General features: G+C 39.9%; 1 protein-coding gene across 1 annotated transcript in view; it reads right to left on the bottom strand.

Annotated features, from left to right (window-relative positions):
• Positions 1-12,278: 12,278 nt before the first annotated feature.
• The window catches only part of SLC13A1 (solute carrier family 13 member 1), a 28,097-nt gene continuing 19,301 nt past the window's right edge, over positions 12,279-21,074 (bottom strand). Inside the window, 6 exon segments of the mRNA XM_086610054.1 lie at positions 12,279-12,422; positions 12,524-12,630; positions 12,633-12,660; positions 13,591-13,752; positions 14,429-14,538; positions 15,441-15,544. Coding sequence (XP_086466180.1) covers positions 12,279-12,422; positions 12,524-12,630; positions 12,633-12,660; positions 13,591-13,752; positions 14,429-14,538; positions 15,441-15,544 — 655 coding nt within the window.

Raw genomic sequence — 21,074 nt, 5'->3', positions numbered from 1 at the left:
AGCAGACACATAAAGAGGACCTTTGAGCACAACATTTGGGTTCCCATGGTTTTTACAATGACATGGTCCTGAAGTCGATATGTCTGATGATGCCCACACTTCTGCTGCCTAACATGACAAAGGCACCATGCTGAGCTGAAGCCACCAACTAGGTCTGCTTACTGGTAGCTACTTACTGGTTTCCGCCTTTTCAGAATTCCCCCCAGCCAGTATTCAAAATACCTTACAAGTAGCAAAGGACATAAAACATAAGACAAAAAAAAATGTTTAACAAATGAATTAGATGGAATATAAAGTGTAGACCATAACTTAGAGGGGAAGAGGAGCAATTAAAGATGTCACTGAAAAGACAAAATCTTCAGTCCTTTTACATTTGCTTTAATTTTCAAACAAAAGGTCAGTTGTGACCAGATGCTTAATACATGGAAGTTATTAAAAGTATAGGAAGCAGGTCAGAATAGGAAAAGAACAGGTGAAAGAACATTTGGATAGGTGCAATGTACTCAGATCAGGGATAACTTACCAAATTTGCCCTCTTCAGTACTTAAGGAATTTACATGATACAATTTCTTAATATGAATGGATTTGTGCAAAGCATTTGATGCTGTCCCACAAAAATTGGAGAGACATGGATTTGACAGATGAACTACTTGGTGGATAAAGAATTGACTGGATGGTCACCCTCAAAGGGTTGCAGTAAACGTCTCAATGTCCAAGTGGAGACCAGTGATGAGTGGTGTTCCTCGGGGTCAGTACTGGGGCCAGCTCTGTTTAACATCTTTGTTGGAGACATGGACGATGGGATCGAGTGCACCCTCAACACATTTGTTGATGATGCCAAACTGTGTGGTGTGATTGACATGCTGGATGGAAGGGATGCCATCCAGAGGGACCTTGACAGGCTGGAGAGGTGAGAACCTCATGAAGTTCAACACGATCAAGTGCAAGGTCCTGCACATGGGTTGGGGCAACCCCAAGCACAAATACAGGCTGGACAGAGAATGGATTGAGACCAGCCCTGAGGATAAGGACTTGGGGGTGTTGATTGATGAGAAGTTCAACATGAGCTGGCAATGTGCACTTGCAGCCCAGAAAGCCAATCGTATCCTGGGCTGCATCCAAAGAAGTGTGGCCAGCAGGTCGAGGGAGGTGATACTGCCCCTCTACTCTGCTCTCATGAGACCCCACCCAGAGTACTGCATTCAGCTCTGGAGTTCCCAACACAAGAAGGACATGGAGCTGTTAGAGTGAGTCCAGAGGAGGGACACAAAGATGATCCAAGGGCTGGAGTACCTCTCTTATGAAGACAGGCTCAGAGAGTTGGGGCTGTTCAGCCTGGAGAAGAGAAGGCTCTTTTGACACCTTCTAGCAGCCTTCCAGCACCTAAAGGGGACCTATGAAAAACTGGAGAGGTACTTTTTACAAGGCATGTAATAATAGGACAAGGAGTAATGGCTTTAAACTGAAAGAGACTAGATTTTGATTAGATTTTTAGGAAGAAATTCTTGACTCTGAGGGTGGTGAGGCACAGGAACAGATTGCCCAGAGGAGTTGTGGATTCCCCATCCCTGGAAGTGTTCAAGGCCAGGTTGGATGAAGCTTTGAGCAGCCTGATGTAGTGGAAGGTTTCCCTGCCCATGAGGGTTGGAACTAGATGATCTTTAAGGTCTCTTCCAAGCCAACCTCTTCTATGATTCTCTGATAATATTTATTTGTGAGATATCATAGCAGATGGTGAGGTCTGCCAGGAGTAAAGAAAGATCAACTAAATGTGTCAAAATCACTCTGCAATCCAGAAAGCTACTGAAACAAGTAATTAAATAATCAGTTTTAAATATTTAGAGTATACTAACTTGAAAAGAAACAGCCAATGTTAATTTGTCAAGAGCAAGTCTTGTCAAAGAAAGCAATTCATTCTCTGCCTGCCCAGTGACTTTGACTGGTCTAGTAGATGAAGAAGCAGTAAAAGTAAAGTACCTTGGTTTTAGAAAGGCTTTTGTTCCATTACATTCTTCTAAAGTAAATTAGGGTGAAAAACCTGCAAGAAAAGTATATGGCATGGATATACATTTTTGTTCAAAATCTGCACTCAGAAAACAAGAATCACTTGCAAAAAAGTAGAGGTATGTATCCAATAGATTACCTTGGAGAACATTGTGGTTCCGGAGTTCCAGTAGTGTTAGTTTAACCTGTGATTTATATGATGTGTAAGGGAATGATATAATAAAATCTGCAGATAACAGAAATGTTTTATGTGTTGTTAGCTCTTTGGAAAGAGGTTTAGAATCTGAAGCTGTATTGCTAAATCGGGTAAATGCTCTGAAATTTAAAAGAATATTAATTTAATTGAGATAAGTGCAGAGTATTTAGCAAGACAACACCAATTGTACAAATAAAAAATGGAGATTTAAAATCATAGAATGATTTGAGTTGGAAGGAATCTTCAAAGGTCATCCAGTCCAATCCCCTTTGCCATAGGCAGGGATATCTTTCAGTAGGTCAGGTTGCTCAAAAGCCCATCTAACACAACTTTGAACATTTCCAGGTATGGGGCAGCAACAACATCTCTAGGCAACCTGTCCTAGTGTCTCACCAACCTCATCATAAAGAATTTCTTCCTAAACCATGACACCAATCAAAATCCACCCTCTTTCAGTTTAAAGCCATTGTCCCTTGTTCTATAACTGCAGTCATTGGTAAAAAGTTTCTCTCCATCTTTCTTATAAGCCGCCTTTATATATTGAAAGGTTTCAATAAGGTCTCCCCAGAGCCTTCTCTTCTCTGGGCTGAACAACCCCAATTCTCTCAGTCTGTTTTCACAGCAGAGGTTTTCTAGCCCTCTGATCAATTTTGTTGCCCTTGTCTGAACACGGTCCAACAGGTCCATGCTTTTCTTGTTCTGGGGACCCCAGAGCTGGATGCTTATGAGAGCAAAGTAGAGGGGGAGAATTGCCTCCCTCAACCTGATGGCCATTCCTCTTTTTATGCAGCCCAGGATATGGTTGGCTTTCTGGGCTGCAAGTGCACATTGCCAGCTCACGTCCAATTTTTCATCCACCGATATCGCCAAGTCCTTTTCTGAAGGAGGGCTCTCAATCCATTCATCCCTCAGTCTGTATTGAGATTGGGGATTGCCCTACCCAGGTGCAGGACCTTGCACTTGGCCATGTTTGATGTCATGAGATTAAAGACTTCTCGAAGGTTTTTCATGACGAACATCTTCATCAAGTTAAGGACTTCTTAACTGGACAGCAGTAGGACAGAAAAAGTCTAAGATCTATAGTGGATCACAAACAGAGTGAGATACTTCTCCGTAAGGAATTATAAAACCCATAAATCTTCATTTTGGGATATATGAACAGATGTGTGAGGTTTAAAATAATTATTGCATTGCACTCAGATCTGATGGGGCCTTATCTAGATTTATCAGGTATATCTACGTATGTTATTGGATCTTCAGAGATCACCACCTCTTTGGCCACCCCTGTGTTCAGAAGGGATATGACTATACTACAAAGTGCCCAGAAGAGGACAAAAAAAAAGATAAAATGTTTAGAAAATAATTATTGTAAAGTGGAAGAGACCTGAGGTGATTTAGCAATGAAAAATGGTCAAATGTGGAAAAACCCACCAGCCACACACCCTACTGAAAGATTTCTGCTATCAGTTAAATACTTGTACTTTGCTTAAGACATACATGGCTTTTCCCGTACATTTCTGGGTATCCAAGACCTCCGGCTACTGAATTTGAAAAAGGAGGTACTGCTGCCATATACAGATACTACATGAGCAGTACAGCTAATCATCAGACTCACATACTGAGTAAGGTATAGATTGTCTCTTTGCTCATGCTTGATTTCTCCACCCATGAGCGGCCATTGGTGTCATGCTCAGGAACACAGAAACGTCTTAGTCATTTAGGCTAGAAAGCAGAAGCTTGAGTAAGGGACAGAATGGCAGCTCTACGTGTTAAAAACAGACAAAAAAAAAAATCCTTTACAGGGAACAATGATCAATTTGTCACCACGTGCTCTGGCACTAGCTGAGATGTAACTAAGTTATGTGAGAAAAATTTAGATTGTGTATCAGAGATCAGAACCTATGTTATACAACTTTCTATACCATGCTATCCAAAGTCTACTTTCTTGAACGACTCAGTAGATGAACTTGGCATTTATCTGAATGCAGATCTCTTTTCTCATTAGCTGTTAATTTCTAGCTGGAGCAGTACCTCCTGAAGTTAATAGCAGCATTATCACCTGCAAATGTTAATATGTTAACAAAATTCAAACCATTTAATTATTTTACCACATTTTCTGCATTTGCAAGTATTGTTAATACAATTTCATTACTGTCTTGGCTATAATCAAAATTACAAAGAAATATTTCCCCTTTGAATTTGTGGTAATAAGTACCTGCAAAAACATTTTGCTAAAGTAACAGCATATTAAATGCTTTGAGGTCTTAGTAGCCACAGGAAAAAAAACATGAAAAAAGCCCAAACCGATTCCTCATTCCAATCAATCTTTAGCTAAAAGAAGCCAATATAATGCTTGGTCCTGCTGAGATGCATCATTTTATCCTAGGGGAGCACATATCCTGGGAAATAGCTCTATTTAATTTGCAACCATAATCAAGTGATGTGATTGCATTTATGTAGGAAAAGCATATGAATTTTATTTACAAATAGATTTCAGCAGGATGTGGCTCACAACCTTAGGTAATCACACTGAAAGGGCTTGCAACTATTCTTATGAGTAAAATGAGTGGGATTTTCTGTAGCTCTGAGCCACTGCTAAATAGCTCAAAACTGCCATTAATGTTGTCTGTCATCGGTTTCTCAAACGTTTTTTTACTTTCATTTGCTTTGCTAACCTAAGACACTCACAATTTTGCTAAGGCCCTAAACAATACAGTAGCTGGCAGTAAGTAGTACTATTGTTTTCTTTTAGTATTTTTTACTTTTCTGCTAACACTATCTACTTGTTAGGAAAACACTCCAGTGGTTTCAAATCCAAGATAGCTTGACATTTCTCAGATGTAGACAATGAAGAAGACCCAAGATGGGCTTAGGGCACACTCGTTCTGGAGCTTGTTGCAGAAGTTGAATCAGGTTTAAACGCCGCTCTGGACTACAGGCTGCTTGTAGCAGTACCCACTGTCACAAGACCATTTCCAGAGCTCTCCCAAGCAAGAGCTGTGCTGTTGGTGACAGGACAAGGTAAAGTCCATAGGGAGAGGCTGGGCTTCGCTAACTTGGGTTAACACAGTTTGAGGGAGCATTATAGAAAAGAGACCTGTTTGGCTGGACCAAGATCCGCTGCCTACTCCTGTGCTTTGCTAGCTTTGAAGGGGAAACAAAACAGACAGGAGTTTCCATCTCCCGCTAGGTAGGAGAAGGTTTAGATTTCCTGTGATTTAGTCCCATCATGGCTGAGGTAGCAGAAGCAGAAATTTCCCATACTTCTGGAAATCTCATAGAACGGGTTGGAAGGGACCTTAAAGATCATATAGTTCCAAGCCCCCTGCCATGGACAGGGACACCTTCCACTAGAATTTCATATAACAGCCTTCATTGACCTTGTCAGCTTCATGTGTAACACAATCTATTTTTCCCACGTGGTCTGTAAAATCATCCTGGAAGTGCAATACAACTTGAGAGTGAGGGGGTGACTGCAGGAAGGCACTGGAAGTTTGGCTCTGATTATAAGGCTTTAGTCATGATTCACTATTGCATAAAGGGTGCTCCACACCTAAGAATTTCGAGAGTGGTGTTCAAAAATATCACCTGTGAGATATTGCCTGAGCTATGAATTCTAGAATTGCTGCACTGAAAATATGCAGTGCAACCAGGAAAGCATTAATGGCTTATTGGGATTGAAGGATTGCTCTTAATGGGTGCAAAACTCCGTCTGCTTTCACAACGTGAACAGGAAAAATTATGGCACTGTCTATGCCATCCATTTCCTTCTCCTCTGATGCATTATAATAGCATCTAAAGAAAGAACTAGGCAGCACATGGTTTTCTGTATTATGCAAACTGAACTTTTCAAATCCATGAAGGATGTCTGCAAAAGTTGTCGGTCTTCTACACAGATCATTGCCAGTTTTGAAAGGTGAGACTCAAAACTGCAGATTGTAGGTTAGCTCCTTTCTCTCTCGCCTCCTCTATCCCTTGCTTTCCTTCCTCCCTGCTCCCTTGCCCTTCTCATTTCTTTTCTTTTTTATTTTTCTTCCTTTTATTTCTTTACAATAAGAAGCAGAGTTTTGCAAGACATCAAAGTCTGATAGAGGATAATTGTTCAGAGAAATCATCTAGGAGAGCAGAAAATGCTTTTGCCATTTGTTATGCACTCAAGCAAGTGCTACAATAAACAAGAGACTTTTATTCTGTTTACTTGTGCTGAGCCAAATAGTAAAATCTATCGAATGTTTATGGCTTAGTTACACATGCCTGGAATGCTTATGTTGTGTGGCTTTTGCTCATACGCTTGCCACTTTATATTTGCTTTTCTAGCTACACTTATGATGTGCACAGATGAAGATGGACATTATATAGCATGAATGAATTACAATGTTTGGGGTGAAGAATAGCTTATCTCAGTGATTCTCTGTGTGCTGTAAAGGCTGAGCCTCCTAGCCTGAGGAATTCCAGTGAATCCTGTCTTGAAATCCACTTATAATAAAAAGATTTTTTTTTATTTTTGGTTAAAGAAAATCATCTGTCCTGAAGGTCCAACATTTGTATTTTATCATAGGCTTTGAACTTCTTTATTTTTCCCATGCTTACTTACCCAAAGGTCTGTATTCATAGAAAAATCCATGAATCTGACTGCCTGCTTAGTCCTGGAAATACTAAATTACTCTCTGAAACTGTTTAGATTGATTCCTACTTTAGGCACCTCTGAATGTCACTGTGCCTATGTCTCTCTGCAGGCTGTGGGACCATGATCTAGCTACAGCAGGACATTCTTACCCTCAGCTGCCCTGGGTGAAGGTTTGTCCCAGCTCCTTAGAGGGGTACCAGTGAGAGAGGGCAAAAGTGGAATTATGGTCCAAGCAGACCAAGACCTTCCCCTCACATTTGGTTCCCCATGCTATGGGCTTATAGCTATCCTTTTGGGACTCATGAATTTTCCTCTGTTGGCTGCACAGAGTCTGTCAGGAGGAGAATGGATCTTGTAGCCTGGTCACACTGGAGTCTCTTTTGGGATGTAAAAGCTGTGGGTTTAAATCATCAGCATTTAAGCAAGGATTACAAAAGGATTTTTTGTGCTTCCTGTGTTGATAGAGGATATTGGAAGATGAAAATGGAAATCTCTAAGTGAAGGAAGCGAGTTGCACAAAAATTCCTCACAGCACTCTTGGATCAAGCCTGAGAACAGAGTTTCAGGCACGTGCTTTGTTTTATTTTGGATAGTTTGGGTGCATCAGTTCTTCAGCCCTCATGTCGTAACTAGTTTTTCCTTGGATGTTGTACAGGAGTTTTGAGAACTTAGGACAGCAGTCTGAAGCCCACTCTTGGAGCCTGACACCCAGGTTTCCACATCAGCTGCAACCGTGCATGGCAGAACTTGAGGCCCTCCATCAAAGGGAATGGAAGCTTGGAAGTGACTCTTCCAGCCATCCTTGTGGGTCTGCCCCAGCACTCTGGCCTAAAATGATTCTTCCTGACTTCTTGACTGCTTTATAAAGCAGTTAAAGACCTTTCTTTTTTTTGAGTTCTTTTAAAAGTGGACTTTTTTTCATATCCAGCAAGTTTAAATTATTCTCAGCAGGTATTCTTCTCTAAAGAATACTCACCATGTATATCAGGTGTTAAGATATTATAACAATAAGAAGTTTTAAGACATCTCAGGCACTTTTACTGAAAGATAACCTTTCTTCACAGACCACAGTTTTAGATCTTCTTAATTCATCACTAAATACATGTTGGACTGCACAGCATTTGGGAAATATTTATTTTAAAAATAGTAGATCAATATTGTAAAGGAAGTTGGACAGAAATTTAATATTGTGCAGATAAAGAAACATACAACAACTTTCAAAAACACAAGGCAAAAGTATTAAGGAATGACATTGACAGAGTGTTCTGTAGTTGTTAAGAACCATAAATCATCAAATCAACTTCGCAGAGACAAAGAACTAAGCTGATAACTGACATTATCATTTATCACTAATAGCTGCAAAGCAATCTGACATCAATGCTGACCTGACAACTGGGGAATATCCTTAGCTCCAGGAGCTCTGGGGCAGCAAGATGGCCCCATCAGGGCAGCTGGTGTCCTGCTGGGAGGGTGGGAGAGGGGGACATGAGTAGACTTCTGTGCATGTAAGGGATTACCCAAAGCCTTCTGGTCCTACCAGCAATGGCATGTAACATACAACCATCTTTTGGTTGTTGTAATTAGTACACGAACTGGCTTAGTGTCTACACCTAATCAAAAAGTTGTAAGATCCAGGCAATTTTTTTTCACTATGCACTTCCTGAGCTGCTGTGCTGTGCTGCCTCTCAGTGAGCCCTTGGGCTATAGGCTGGTTGACTTTAAACAAGCAAGACCCTCGCAGTAAACAAACACAGATATTTCATTTTAAAAGTACATAAGGGGATTTACACTGCAAGATTGATCTGACTATCTGATCACGGTAACAGAACAGTCAAGAAGTTTTTTCCAGGGTTCACTTGTTTTGTGGTTTCTGGTAATCTAAAAGTGTATCTTCCAAAAGCAAAGTGAAACTATATAAGATATAGCATGGCCATAGAAAAAGAGAACAAAGACCTGGCACATCTCCCCTAATAAAGTACATGACAAAAGCTCCATTTAATTCAGCAGGAATGGGACCACAAATGAATAGTAAGCAATAAATATTACTTATATACTAATACAGTAGACTAATTAAACTCTGCTGAGACAAAGAAAAAAATCACACTATTTTATATGAAAGTTACACACAAAGCAATTTACAAGTAGTTAATGTAGTCATCCTATATTAATCAACTCTTAAAATAATTATAGATGCATTTCCACCATTTGTCTCAATACTCACAAACTCTGGACAAAGCAATGAATAGAATAGCAACATATGAAGAGCACATTTTCTGCTGGCAGTTAGTATGGTGCTCTGCGCCTGCAGTCAGAGTCAAATCCACCCATTAGCTACCCAGAAAGCCAACCATTGTGAGCTTCTTTTTCCTTCATTTCAATGCACTCAGGTGAGCAAGTTCTAGGAATATTTATCTCTGCACTGCAGAGCTGTTAATTTTGACTTAAAAGGTTCTTAAAAGCTTTAAAAATAAATGAGTAACAACTCAGCTCAAAGATTATGTCTGACCCATTCCTCAAACTTTCAGCAAAACAAGGGAAAAATTCCTGGTGAAACCCTGTGTTCCCACTACTACCAACTCTTTTATTCATGACTGATTTACTTACAGGGTGCAATCTCTCAAAAACCTGGTGCCTGATCATTTCATTTTTCTCATTATGTTGTCACATTATGACAGTTAAGATGCTGGTCACTGGAAGTCAGTTTATTTATAATTCTGCATTTCATCCTGATAACTTACAAGTACACACGGCCCAACAGATGACTAACTTACTTTACTTTACAAATCCCTCCCTTCTCTCTTTGCATATTATTCTCGGAATACACAGATTGTAGTGAAAATAGTTTTTAAAAGTGCGTTCTTCATTAAACAATTTGAATCTTCTTTCCATTTGCTAAAATACTTTAACACAGTGTCTGTCCTGAAGAAATAGTTTAAGGAAATTCTGTGGTCTACATTATGTGAGGGTTCAGGCACAATGGTCCTTTCCTATCATATAATCTATGATCTTATGGATAAGCCAAAAAGTAAAGCAAATTAACAGCTGAAAATCGTCCGGCACAAACTGAGCGTCAGTTTACACCGAAAATTCTATCACATACTACAGCTGACAACTTCTGAAGAGTTCTCTTAAATGGTGCAAAATGATGATTTTCTTACATGAAGATATGCAACTTGAAGAGACGATACAGGTGTCAAAGCATGATTTCACAGAGCAGTGCATTCGTGGACCTCTGTAGACCTCAATCTCATATTCATGGCCGAAGTTACAACAGACAATTCTGTGTTGTGAACACCAGTAAAACTGGGGGACAGCTTATAACAAATTTCCTCTGGCTGAACAACAGTTGCCACATGGTGATTCTTTGCAGAGCAGACCAGTGGAGACGGAAAATGTCATGTCCACTGGGACTGGGGAATGTACGGCCATGAAGCGGATTGTCTCTCTTTTTCATGTTTCATTAAAAAGTATTTAAAAAGTTTTACACATAGAAAAAAAACTATCTCCCCTTGACATATTCTGTGATTCACTGTTTCCACTGCTCTTGAATAATCTAGAAATTACTGACAGAACTGGAAAGGTGATACCCGGGAACCTTAAAGCAAGATCACTCAGCTGGTTCTCCGCTCTATTCCTGCAGGATCAAAGGCCTACGTAAACTGTGAGCTCCTTGTTTCTGTGTTGCACATCCCCCTGGGAAGAGATCATATGATACAATCCAAGACCTATGTCTTGGATTAGCTACTTGCATAAGCATTTCCCTCTAGTACCTGATGAGTTAAAGGCCTCGTTTAGGCCAGGTGTTGCATGTTTGTGATCATAACAATTACTGCAGGGGACCAGTTACTGTTATTTGTATAGTGGCAGCTTCTGATTAGCCTAGCCATGGACATAGCTCTCTTTTGCCAAGTACTGTATTAAAAAAACACAATAAAAGAAAAAGAGAGCTAGGTATCCTAAAGAGATATCAGCCTCAGTCAGGTTGAAAAGTGTGGTGACATGTACAGATAACAGCTATTTACACAAAAATATCATCATTAAGAAAAAGTGTTTCTTTAGTAACTCATTGCAGCTGAATCTGCAACCAGTAGCTAATGGAAGCAAACTACATATATAACAATCCTATATACTGTGTTCTGGCATTATAGAAGTCATGACTGACATCTCTACTCTAAATATGCCCTATCAAAAATAGATGTAAACCATCTAATAAAAAACAAAAGCGCTTTGTTGTTGTTGTTAGGAAAAATGGAAATTTACTGTATCTGTAAAAGACAGATTAAGGTTTACAACCATATAGAGGTGCCCCAACGGATGACCCAAGCTACATACATGCAGCTTTGATTCAAACTATTAAATAAACGCTGTTTACAAATTGTCATGGGTCTTCTCAACAGGTGAAAAGAACAACACTGTAGTCCTTACAGTGAAAAACATGTAACAACCATATAAAACATCATTATTTTAAGATATCTTTGAAATCCAAATTTCCATTCTGACTACATTGCATTGTTTTGTTTTTGCAACATTAACACAGTGTAGAAACCTTAAACTGACATCTGTCCTGTAGAGATCATGGGCCTTCTGGTGAAGATGCACTCTAGTCTTGATTGATTGAGTGTCACACCTTCAGCGTTCTAGTTGTGCTTTCATTCATCAAAGGGATATATCTCTACTTTTGGCATAGAGTTATGATGATAATTCAGTCTCCATTCATATAGACCAACTCTGATCTATCCATACATGTCTATCCAGAAAAATACTAAATGACAACAACAACATCAACATGTTTCGGTGAGGTCCTGGAAGGAGACAGACTAAACATATGCTTAAATACATATTCTCCTTCCAAATTACAAGGTACTTAACAGATAAAGTGCTGTGTAAGAGGTCCTGCTGCTCTTCTCCATTTTCTGTGCATTTTTGACAGGTTTGTAAACTGTGTATTCAAGACAATCCCCTGCTAGATCTTTTGTTTGTGATCAACACCATTTCAAACAGTGTTTGAATCTTGAAAAGAGAAAAACAAAATGTTCTTGGACAACTCCCAAATATCACCAAATAGTAAGAAAAGGTGTTTGAAATAATAAAATCTAAATCTCATTATTTCACTACCTTGAGAATGGGGGCAAACTGCCAGTGATAAAAGCTATGCACATTTATTTTTTCCTTCATAACATGAAGATATAAAAATTCAGCCTAACCGAACTAGATTAGAAACTTGATCTAACTTTATGATGTTTAGAAAGTCTAGCACTCTTCCTGATTAGACTCTCAGACTGGATCATCAGTCTCTGGGACTGTGAAATATGCCATGTATAGTAATGTGGATCCTTATTTTTGTGGTGACAAAAAGCATTTTAAGTGACTCACCACATGACAGTGGAAAAGAAAAGAAACAAAACCAATCCAAACCAATCCCCAGGAAATTTTTTTTTTTTTTTTTTTTTTTTACAGCCCAGTACTACTCGTAGAAGAAATGTTTGATGCCCAACTTGGGTAAGTATAGAGATTGAATATAGGCACTATCCATGTCATAATTGCAAGCATAACTACAGCAACTCCGATGATGTTAATGCCCAAACCAGCTTTCACCTAAAAAAGAGGAAAAAGAAAGCAGAAACTCATATTAAAACATTGAATAAAGTGTTTAAAATGCTAAAAATCCCCTTTAAGGAGTTTTGCTTAAAACTCACCATATCCATAATAGTTAAATGGCCATACGAAAATACAATGGCATTGGCCGGGTTTGCTACAGGAAGCAGGAATGCAAAGGAAGTACACAAGGTAGCAGGTATCAAATGAAAAGTGGGTTCACATGAATGGCTTCAGCCTATCATAAAATAAGAGAGAGACACATTTGTCAAGGAACACATTTGCCGAATGAAATACATAAATACAAACTTATATTAACACAAGTGGACTGTGAACAGAACTGCAGGTTTAAATAGTGAGAAATAATCTTTTCTGATTCCTGATTTTTAAGGTTATATCTAGGAATGCTTCAGAGGAGAAAAGGTGATTCTAATACAGAATAGCTACTGCACTTTGAATTCACACCTGACGTTTTCTAATTGTAGTTGAATCCATACAATAAGACTATTGCAAAGAATGTGGGAACTGCACAAGCACTAAAAGCAAAACACTGCAAGAAAGATGATAAAGTTGAATTTGTATATAATACATAGGAGAGAATCAATGAAGTGAGGACTGAGGTTCCTTTGTAAGAAAGGGGGAGGGCTTTAGTACCTGTTTAGGCTGGCCAAGGGGAAAATCTACAGACTAGAAAGTGATTGGTAAGTTTCGAAGAAGAAGAAAGAACTAAGTGTTTTGATAAAGATGATGAGAAGAAAGGACACAATGAGCTAAGGAGAGAAGAAATGAGCATTATATATAAAGCACATCTAATAGCCTTCTCTTTACTTTGGTGACAGCTTGAAAGTTGCAGTGTTAACCATTTTCGGTGAAGATGCGGTCCTGAAGAAACACTGAGACCTGTCCTTTTAAAATACTTTGACTATTCACAAATAGGAATAACAGCATCAATTTCTGAGTGTTGAACTTTTAATTAAATGTACTGAATTTTGAGCATCTCTTGTAGGAAAGCCCCAAAACAACTAAGTATCCAATGCAAGGCACAGCACAGAAAAAAAAAAATACTTGAAGTATTTTGTGGAGACTTTTAAAAACTGCTTCAAGCAGCTGTATTATTATATGGATGATAGAGCAGATTCTGATTAAAACCAACCTATGTTATACTCACCAAAGGAGATAGTATAGGCAAAAATATAGTAATGGTAGCTGGATTGCTGGCCACTTCCGTTACTGAAGTGACAATAAGGCATGATATGAGGATAACCAGCCACAAGGGTAATGATCCTAGAGGGGTCAATTTATTTGCTACCCAATCAGAAAGTTTTGACACCTGCATAAGGAACATGACAACATGATTACATTTTACAAATCACCGAAAAGAAAATTTAATACATGTTATAGAACAGAAATTTACTCATCTGCTAATTGTGAAGTATGTAAAAGAGAAAAAATGTGAAATGTTTTCCATATTCCTACCATGTTTTTAAGCACTTTTTTCTAATTTAATGGTGTCTATAGAAATCCATCCAAACTACCTTCTATCTATTTATATTTACACAACTGAGACGTTTAGAGGAATCATAATCAGAAAATTGTAATATGCATATATCAGGCTTCATAACCAGAGTTTGGGCCCAAACCCGCTTGATTTACTGGAGCAGCCAGCAGGACTCCACGTGGGAGGTACTTCAGTGACATGGGACATTAGCCCCAAGGCTTTGGAAACAATGTGTCTGCACGACTCCTACCACCGTCAGGTTTGAATTAAATTAAATTAAATTAAAAACAGTAGCCATCATTGTGCATCATCCTTGAAGACAAGGCAAACTCCTATTTTTGTAGCCCTGCTTTCTCAACGTCTTGAATATTCATGATATTTATCGTGTTCAATATTGCTACAGAATAACTAGCTAAAAGAAGAGAGTAACTGTGAATTCACTGCATGTCTGATTTGCGCCTGATGTGGGTCATGCTAATTGTTCGGTATCTTCTGTAAATTGCGTTACCTCACAGCCGTCTGCCAGTGCAAACCCGCCACCAACAAGAATAGCTATTTCCCAGGGCATGCACGACTGAAATTCCTTCCAAGTAATCAGTGGAGTGTAACCAAAAACAGCTAGAGAAAAAAAAATAAAAAAAAAAAACAAACCAAAACAAAACAAATCCCTCACCAACATTTAAAAACATACTGAAAACATCTTGAAATAATGTCTGTGAGGAAGCACTTGGGAAATATTCAAAGGCAAAATCTCATCATTATAACGTGAATAAAGACCTTCAGGTGAACAACCTGTACTTCCTGGGACAGATCCTTAGCTGGTGAAAACTATCACAGCCTGAAGACAATGGAGCTATAACGGTTTCCACCAGCTGAGCATTGGCCCCTCTCCCCTCCTTCCCCATGTGAAAGATAGCTATGGCATGTCAATGAGTTTAATTTATTCAACAAAATTACACTACTCAGACAGATTGCTGAGCAAATGCTCTTTCACTTAGACTCATTTAGGTTCTGATCTTGCAGTCTCTCTGAACCCCCAGATCTCATTGATTTCAGCAGCAGAATTGAATGCCTAAACAGGACAAGGCGGAGGTATACTTTAATCGGGGTAAATTCCCTTCTGAAGAGGAAAAAATAAATGAGAATGGACTCATTTACCATGTTGAATTCTACAGGGTACCTTAAATAAGCCATAACATTTTCAAAAAGTAAACTCAACCCTGCTCCATGCAGTCCCGTTCAAAGCCTATCACAGTCAATGGAAAGGTGGTTTCCATTGGTGGCGGTGGGCTGCAGACAGCAGGTTCCTGCACAGCACTATCTTCTCCTGCTCACATTAATTAAGTGTTGGCACTGACTTCCAGGCCAGGGATGCTTTATATCCCAGTAACATATTATCCTGTGTTAAGATTATAACTTTAGTATTTAACAACATTCCTCTAACAAATGCAGTAAGTTATATTTATGGTTGCATCTTAAATAACTTATTATAGTAAAATCCACATAAAAATATACTCAACTGTTTTCTCCATTTGAAGTCTTAGACAGTGTTTTTGCTGGAATAATAAAGAACAGGACACCTATCAGTAAGGCAGTTGTTGAATCTGTAGCATAGCCTGAATACCTAAGGAGAAGTTCACAAGAAAAAAACACATAAATATATATAGTCAGGAGGAGCAGGGGAAATGGGTGAGGAGGAGGATCGAGTGGCAGAAAGGAGCTGTTATGGACTGACCACAATCCCCCATTCCCCACCCACTGTGCCTCTTGGTGCAGTGGAAAGAGCTAGAGGAGTCAGCAATAAAGTAGTGAAGTTGAGCCTGGAAAGAAAGGGGATAGGGGAAAGATGTTTTACTCTTTGTCTTTGCTTCTCACCATCCAGCTCTATTTTTAATTGGCAATTAAATGAAATTAATTTTCCCCAAATCAAGTTTGTTTTGCCCATGATGGTAACTGATATGGGATCTTCCTGTCTTTATCTCGACCCGCAAGATTTTTGTCCTTATTTTCTCCCCTGCCCTGTGGAGGAGAGGGAGTGAGAGAGTAGCTGGGTGGGCATCTGGCAGCCAGCCAAGGTCAGTTCACCACATCTGTAGAAATATTAGATGCAAGCCTTCTAAATTCATAAATAAGCATCTTGAGTAAGCATGTGTTGTTTTGTCACACAGAAATAAGCAGGGGGAGAGGAATTTTGAGGAATAGCTGATGCTTAAACTAATTTTCACAGTTCCATCATCAATTTAATAACTTTAATATGATCTGTAATAGATCCAGTCCAACAGGCCCGAAGAGCGCTGTGCATACCCACAAAAGATGATGTTTTTGTAGCTGAAAGAAGGCAGCAGAGCTTTATTATCATCCTCCTGTGGCTATCACTACTAGGGTCATAGACACAAGGGCCATGTTTATTTGAGTCATTTCCAGTGCCTGAGAACTGCTTGCACTAGTGTTTCTTAAACTGATCCAATATCCTTTTAACTTGTACAGAGTAGCCCTAAGATCAGCTAAAGTGCAAAGCTGAGCTCTAAAGCTGTTTTAACGCATCCATCTGATTCTGTTACACACTGTTAGGTGATGTCATATCTTATTTCAGTCAAGAAGGTCATTCAAAAGAACAAGAATTTTGCTGAAGAAAGGTAAAATCAACATTTGCTTAATTTTTTTAATGTTTTTTTTCTTTTTTTTGTAAGTTACTCTGTAAGTTTTCCTGAACAAATATATTTGTCCTCTCATCCTCGTGCCATACGCCTTTCTGCATATGTAGCTACTGTAGGTTCAAGCATAACTTCCCAGCATACCTTCCCAGCAGCTTGAGGTTTTATACTAAACCAAGGCTTTTCACTGAAAGGGAAAAATCATCTCCCAGTTATATGTTACAAATGTATAATCTGGTAGATCCTTTTGCTTTAACAGCAATGTTAGGTGAGATTCAAAAAACCTTAATATGCATAGCACACTGACACCACAAACAGCTTTTAGCTAATGCTGTCACAAAACAAAGCTGCCATAGAAGCTGAAGTGGTTCTCTAATATACTATCTCCTGGGTCCTATTGTCTGCTAGTACAGAAAACACTTAGAAAAGTTATTTCTTATGGTTTCTTAAGGCAGAGGGTTCTGACTATATATCACCTTTAGTCTAGGATTAGATGCACTAGGTCTAAAGAGCAGAAAATCTCTTCCTCTAGGATCCTATCCTGCACTTTCTTAAGACTTGCTAGGAGCTTTGAAAGAAGGCAAGATCTAGATACAGAAACAATTTGTGATGTCACTTTCTTCTAGCTTCTTTACAGAACAGTTGAGGTTGGAAGGGACTTCTGGAGGTCACCTAGTCCAACCCACCCCTCCTCAAGTAGAGTCACCCAGAGCCAGTTGCCCAGGATCATGTCCAGATGGCTTTTGAATATCTCCAAGGATGGAGACTCCACAACCTCTCTGGGTAACCTGTGCCAGTGCTCAGTCACTCTCACAAGTATAAAGCATCTCCTGATGTTCAGGAGGAACCTCCTGTTCTGGTTTGTGCCCATTGCCTCTTGTACTGTCACTGGGCACCACCGAGAAGAGTCTGACTCCATTCTGTTTGCACCTTCCCAGATATTTTTAAACTTTGACAAGATGTCCCTGCAGCCTTCCCTTCTCCAGACTAGACACTTCCACCTCTCTCAGCCTTTCCACAGAGGAGAGATGCTCCTGTCCTGTAATCATCTTTGTGGCCCTGTGTTGGACTCTCTCCACTATGTCCATGTCTTGTACTGGAATGTCCAGAACTGGATGCAGAACTCCAAGTGTGGCCTCCCCAGTGATGAGCAGAGAAGAATCACCTCCCTTGATCTGCTGGTAACACTCCTCCTAACATGGCCCAGAACACCGTTTGCCTTCTTTACGGCAAGGGCATGTTGCTGACTCATGGTCAACCTGGATTCCACCAGGACCTCCAGCTCCTTTTCCACCAAGTTGCATTCCAACTGGGTAGTCCCCAGTGTGTACTGGTTCCTGGGGTTGTTCCTCCCCAGGCGCAGGACTTTGGACTTCCCCTTGTTGAACTAGGGAGGTGCAATGTTTCTTCACAAAAAACTTAGTATTCCTGATGCAAAATGTCATTCTCAGAAAATCTGCTCAGACACGCACAAAATCCAACCTTTAGTCATACTATTATGAAGACACACATGGCACCATTCCAAACAGAAGCTTTTCGATCATTATCAAATTTTGAGATAAACATTTTGCAAAGTATATTTATCCAAGCTGTAATATAATTGCATATACAACATTTACTTGCTTGTAAAACTCTAAATCTGATTGTCCTATAAAGAAGCAAAAGAGCCGTTGATTAAAGAGATCTCCCAATGACTCCAACTGAGACCGTTGCAGAGAACAGGGCTGTGGGCAGAAGTACATAGTGGCCTTGTATTAGCAGTAAAGAAAGGAATAAACCATGCAGAAAAAAGAAAGATTACACTCAGGCAATAATCTGAGGAAGCGTGAGGGAAGCCCACCTTGCATACACCAGTTGTAATCAGCTGCAGCCCAGTGTTGATCTTTCTGTTTCTTATGAGGTGCATAAAGTCCTGGCCAAAGGCCAGCTTGAAACTCCTCTAATTGAAGATAATACCCTACAGCCTGGAATCAGGCCAGGACATGGAAGGAAGCTGCTGTAACAGAAATGATGTGTGATCCTGTGCTGTCAACAGATGTGGAGGAGACAAGCGTTTTCATCCTGTGCTGCTATCTGTAGTGTTATACATTTATTAAAACATCCTGCTGCCTGCCTCCAGAGGGAGGTAACAGGGGCTCATGGAAGGACAGTAAAGGATTAGTCTTTAATAGATTTACAAAATTTTCTTAAGAAAAATTAACTGGTGAACTTAATTTATATTTGAAAGGCATCTGATGCTGCTTAAAAATGAACTCTAAATACTGATACAGCACATGTGGGTTAAAAAATTGGCTGACATTTCAAAAGTAGCCTTTAAGAAGTGTGGAGATATCATCATTAAATACCAATATTTCTGCTGGGATATAAAAAAAATTGGTGTCTGTATTTCAAAGGTATATTCAGTAACTTGTGAGGACACACACATGGGGCTGAGAACATGAGCATGAGTGGTGAGAGTGGTGAGAATTTGTTTCTTGGAGAAAAACTTTGAACATTTCATTTAGTTTATCAGAACAAAGCTTATGTGATATAATTAAACCAAATAAATATGTCCTTAAAGCACCTATCACAGAAACGTTTTTAATCCAGCCAGAAAAGATTGGTTGGAAGCTATATTTAGACAGAAAACAAGGTACGAGTTTCTCTTGTTCAGTTTGGCAACAGAGATGAATATCCACCAGAATAGACTATCAAGGAGAGCGGTAAGTTCAAAGCTCTGTGGAACCTGTGCTTTGCCACTCCGAAATCAAGCCTGGTTGCTTTCTAGAAATTCATGTTCTAATAAAATAAATTTATACCGGATTTAACACAGAACATTGTAGCTCTTCTCATCTTCAGCATTTTAGAATAAAGACGTTGATGTTCCTGTCTGGTTAAGACCCTGGGAGTGATGCGATTCCTGCTTAGTAGGACCCACTCACTGGCCATGGAGGGTCTCAAGGTTACTTATAGCTCTGACATTTCGGCTTTCCATAATGACAAAGCTTATCTGTGCAGGCGACAGAACTTCCACGAGGTTACCTATACTGTGGGATAAGACCCTGTGCAAAGTAAGTACTATCAGGTTTCTGATATGAAATCAGATTTCTAAGGGCAGAGAATATTTCCCTCCAGTCGTTTCCTGTAACAGAAGCTTAAGGAAGTTGTGCACTTGCCTATCAGTGTACTTAAATCCTAAACACTGAGCAATTTTGTGTGTGGAGGTGTCCTGGTTTTAGCTGGGACAGAGTTAGCTCTTCTTTTTAGCAGCCAGAAGAGCTCTGTGTTTTGGTTTTACTCAGAGGCTCGCTCTGAGAAGAATGTTGATAGCACACTGATGTTTGTAGTTGGCACTGAGGTCTCAAGGACTTTTCAGCTTGCCATGTTCTTGCCAGTGTGCAGGAGCAAAACAGGATAGGGGGGAGCATAGCCGGGACAAGGGGTCCACGACTCTCCTTACTATCTGTACTTGGACTTAAGATTGAGGCCAAACTGGCCAATTAGTATTCCGTATCACGCAGCGTCATGCCCACTATAAAGGTGAGGGTCAGCCGGACAGAAGGGCTTTTGTGCTTTGGCTCTTTCGCCGCTTCTGCTCTTTTGCGCTTGCTGCGCTTTTGCTCTATTGACTTTTTTCCCCTCTCTCTCCCAGTACTCCCACTCTCGGAGTACTCTCTCTCTCTCTCCCCCCCCCCTCTCTCTCTCTGGGCCTCGTGTTTGTCCGGGATTGCAGCTTCAGGACAAGACGGGCTGCGGATAAGAGGGGGTGGTGAGCATCTACAATGTGTATTAAATCATCTGTATTAAATTGTTCTTATCTCAACCCACAGGTATCCCATTTATCCTTTAATTCTCTCCCTCATCCCTGGGACTGGGGGAGGGTGAGTGAACGACTGTGGGGAGGGCGGTTTGGTTGCCGAAGTGGCCTAACCCACGACAGGAGGCATCAGGGAAAAGGCGCGTGAGAGATGTAAGCTGCAGTTCATGCACTGCTAGAAGCCTCATGGATATCATGATGATGAGTGCAATGTAACCATTGATAGAACCACCATTCCCAGGTTTTCAGTTCTTTTTCCTGTTTCCTCATTTTCTTTAAGAAGATGGCTTACTATTACTACTTCTACCTATACCTGTGCTGGCTCCTTGCCCACGCATGTGTCTTGGTTGAGAAGATTTTGTTGCTCAGAAAGTAAAACCTAATTGCACGGTTTTATGCCTATTAGTGTAATTGATTAGTAAATGAAAGCTACCTAGAAATAGGCAAGGTCTGAATAGCAAGAAAGACTTTCTTTCCCTTTAAAGATTTTTGTTAGGCAGTAACACAAGCTTTGTTTCTCTTCAGGTTCCCTCACTCAAATTGTGACATGATTCAGCCTAATATGATATGACACGTGTTTGCATTCCCTTCCAAGGAAAACATTAGAAGACATCCACAAAGTAACATTCCCATGCAGAACCTGTAACCACACTTATTATGAGAATATTTTGTTTTCCCTGCCAGCGAACAAAATCCTCAGACAA

The sequence above is a fragment of the Tauraco erythrolophus genome, chromosome 4 (assembly GCF_009769465.1).
Source record: "Tauraco erythrolophus isolate bTauEry1 chromosome 4, bTauEry1.pri, whole genome shotgun sequence".
In the NCBI taxonomy this organism is placed as follows: Eukaryota; Metazoa; Chordata; class Aves; order Musophagiformes; family Musophagidae; genus Tauraco; species Tauraco erythrolophus.
Note: the sequence above shows the minus strand (reverse complement) of the source record. Positions and strands in the feature narration are given on the sequence as shown.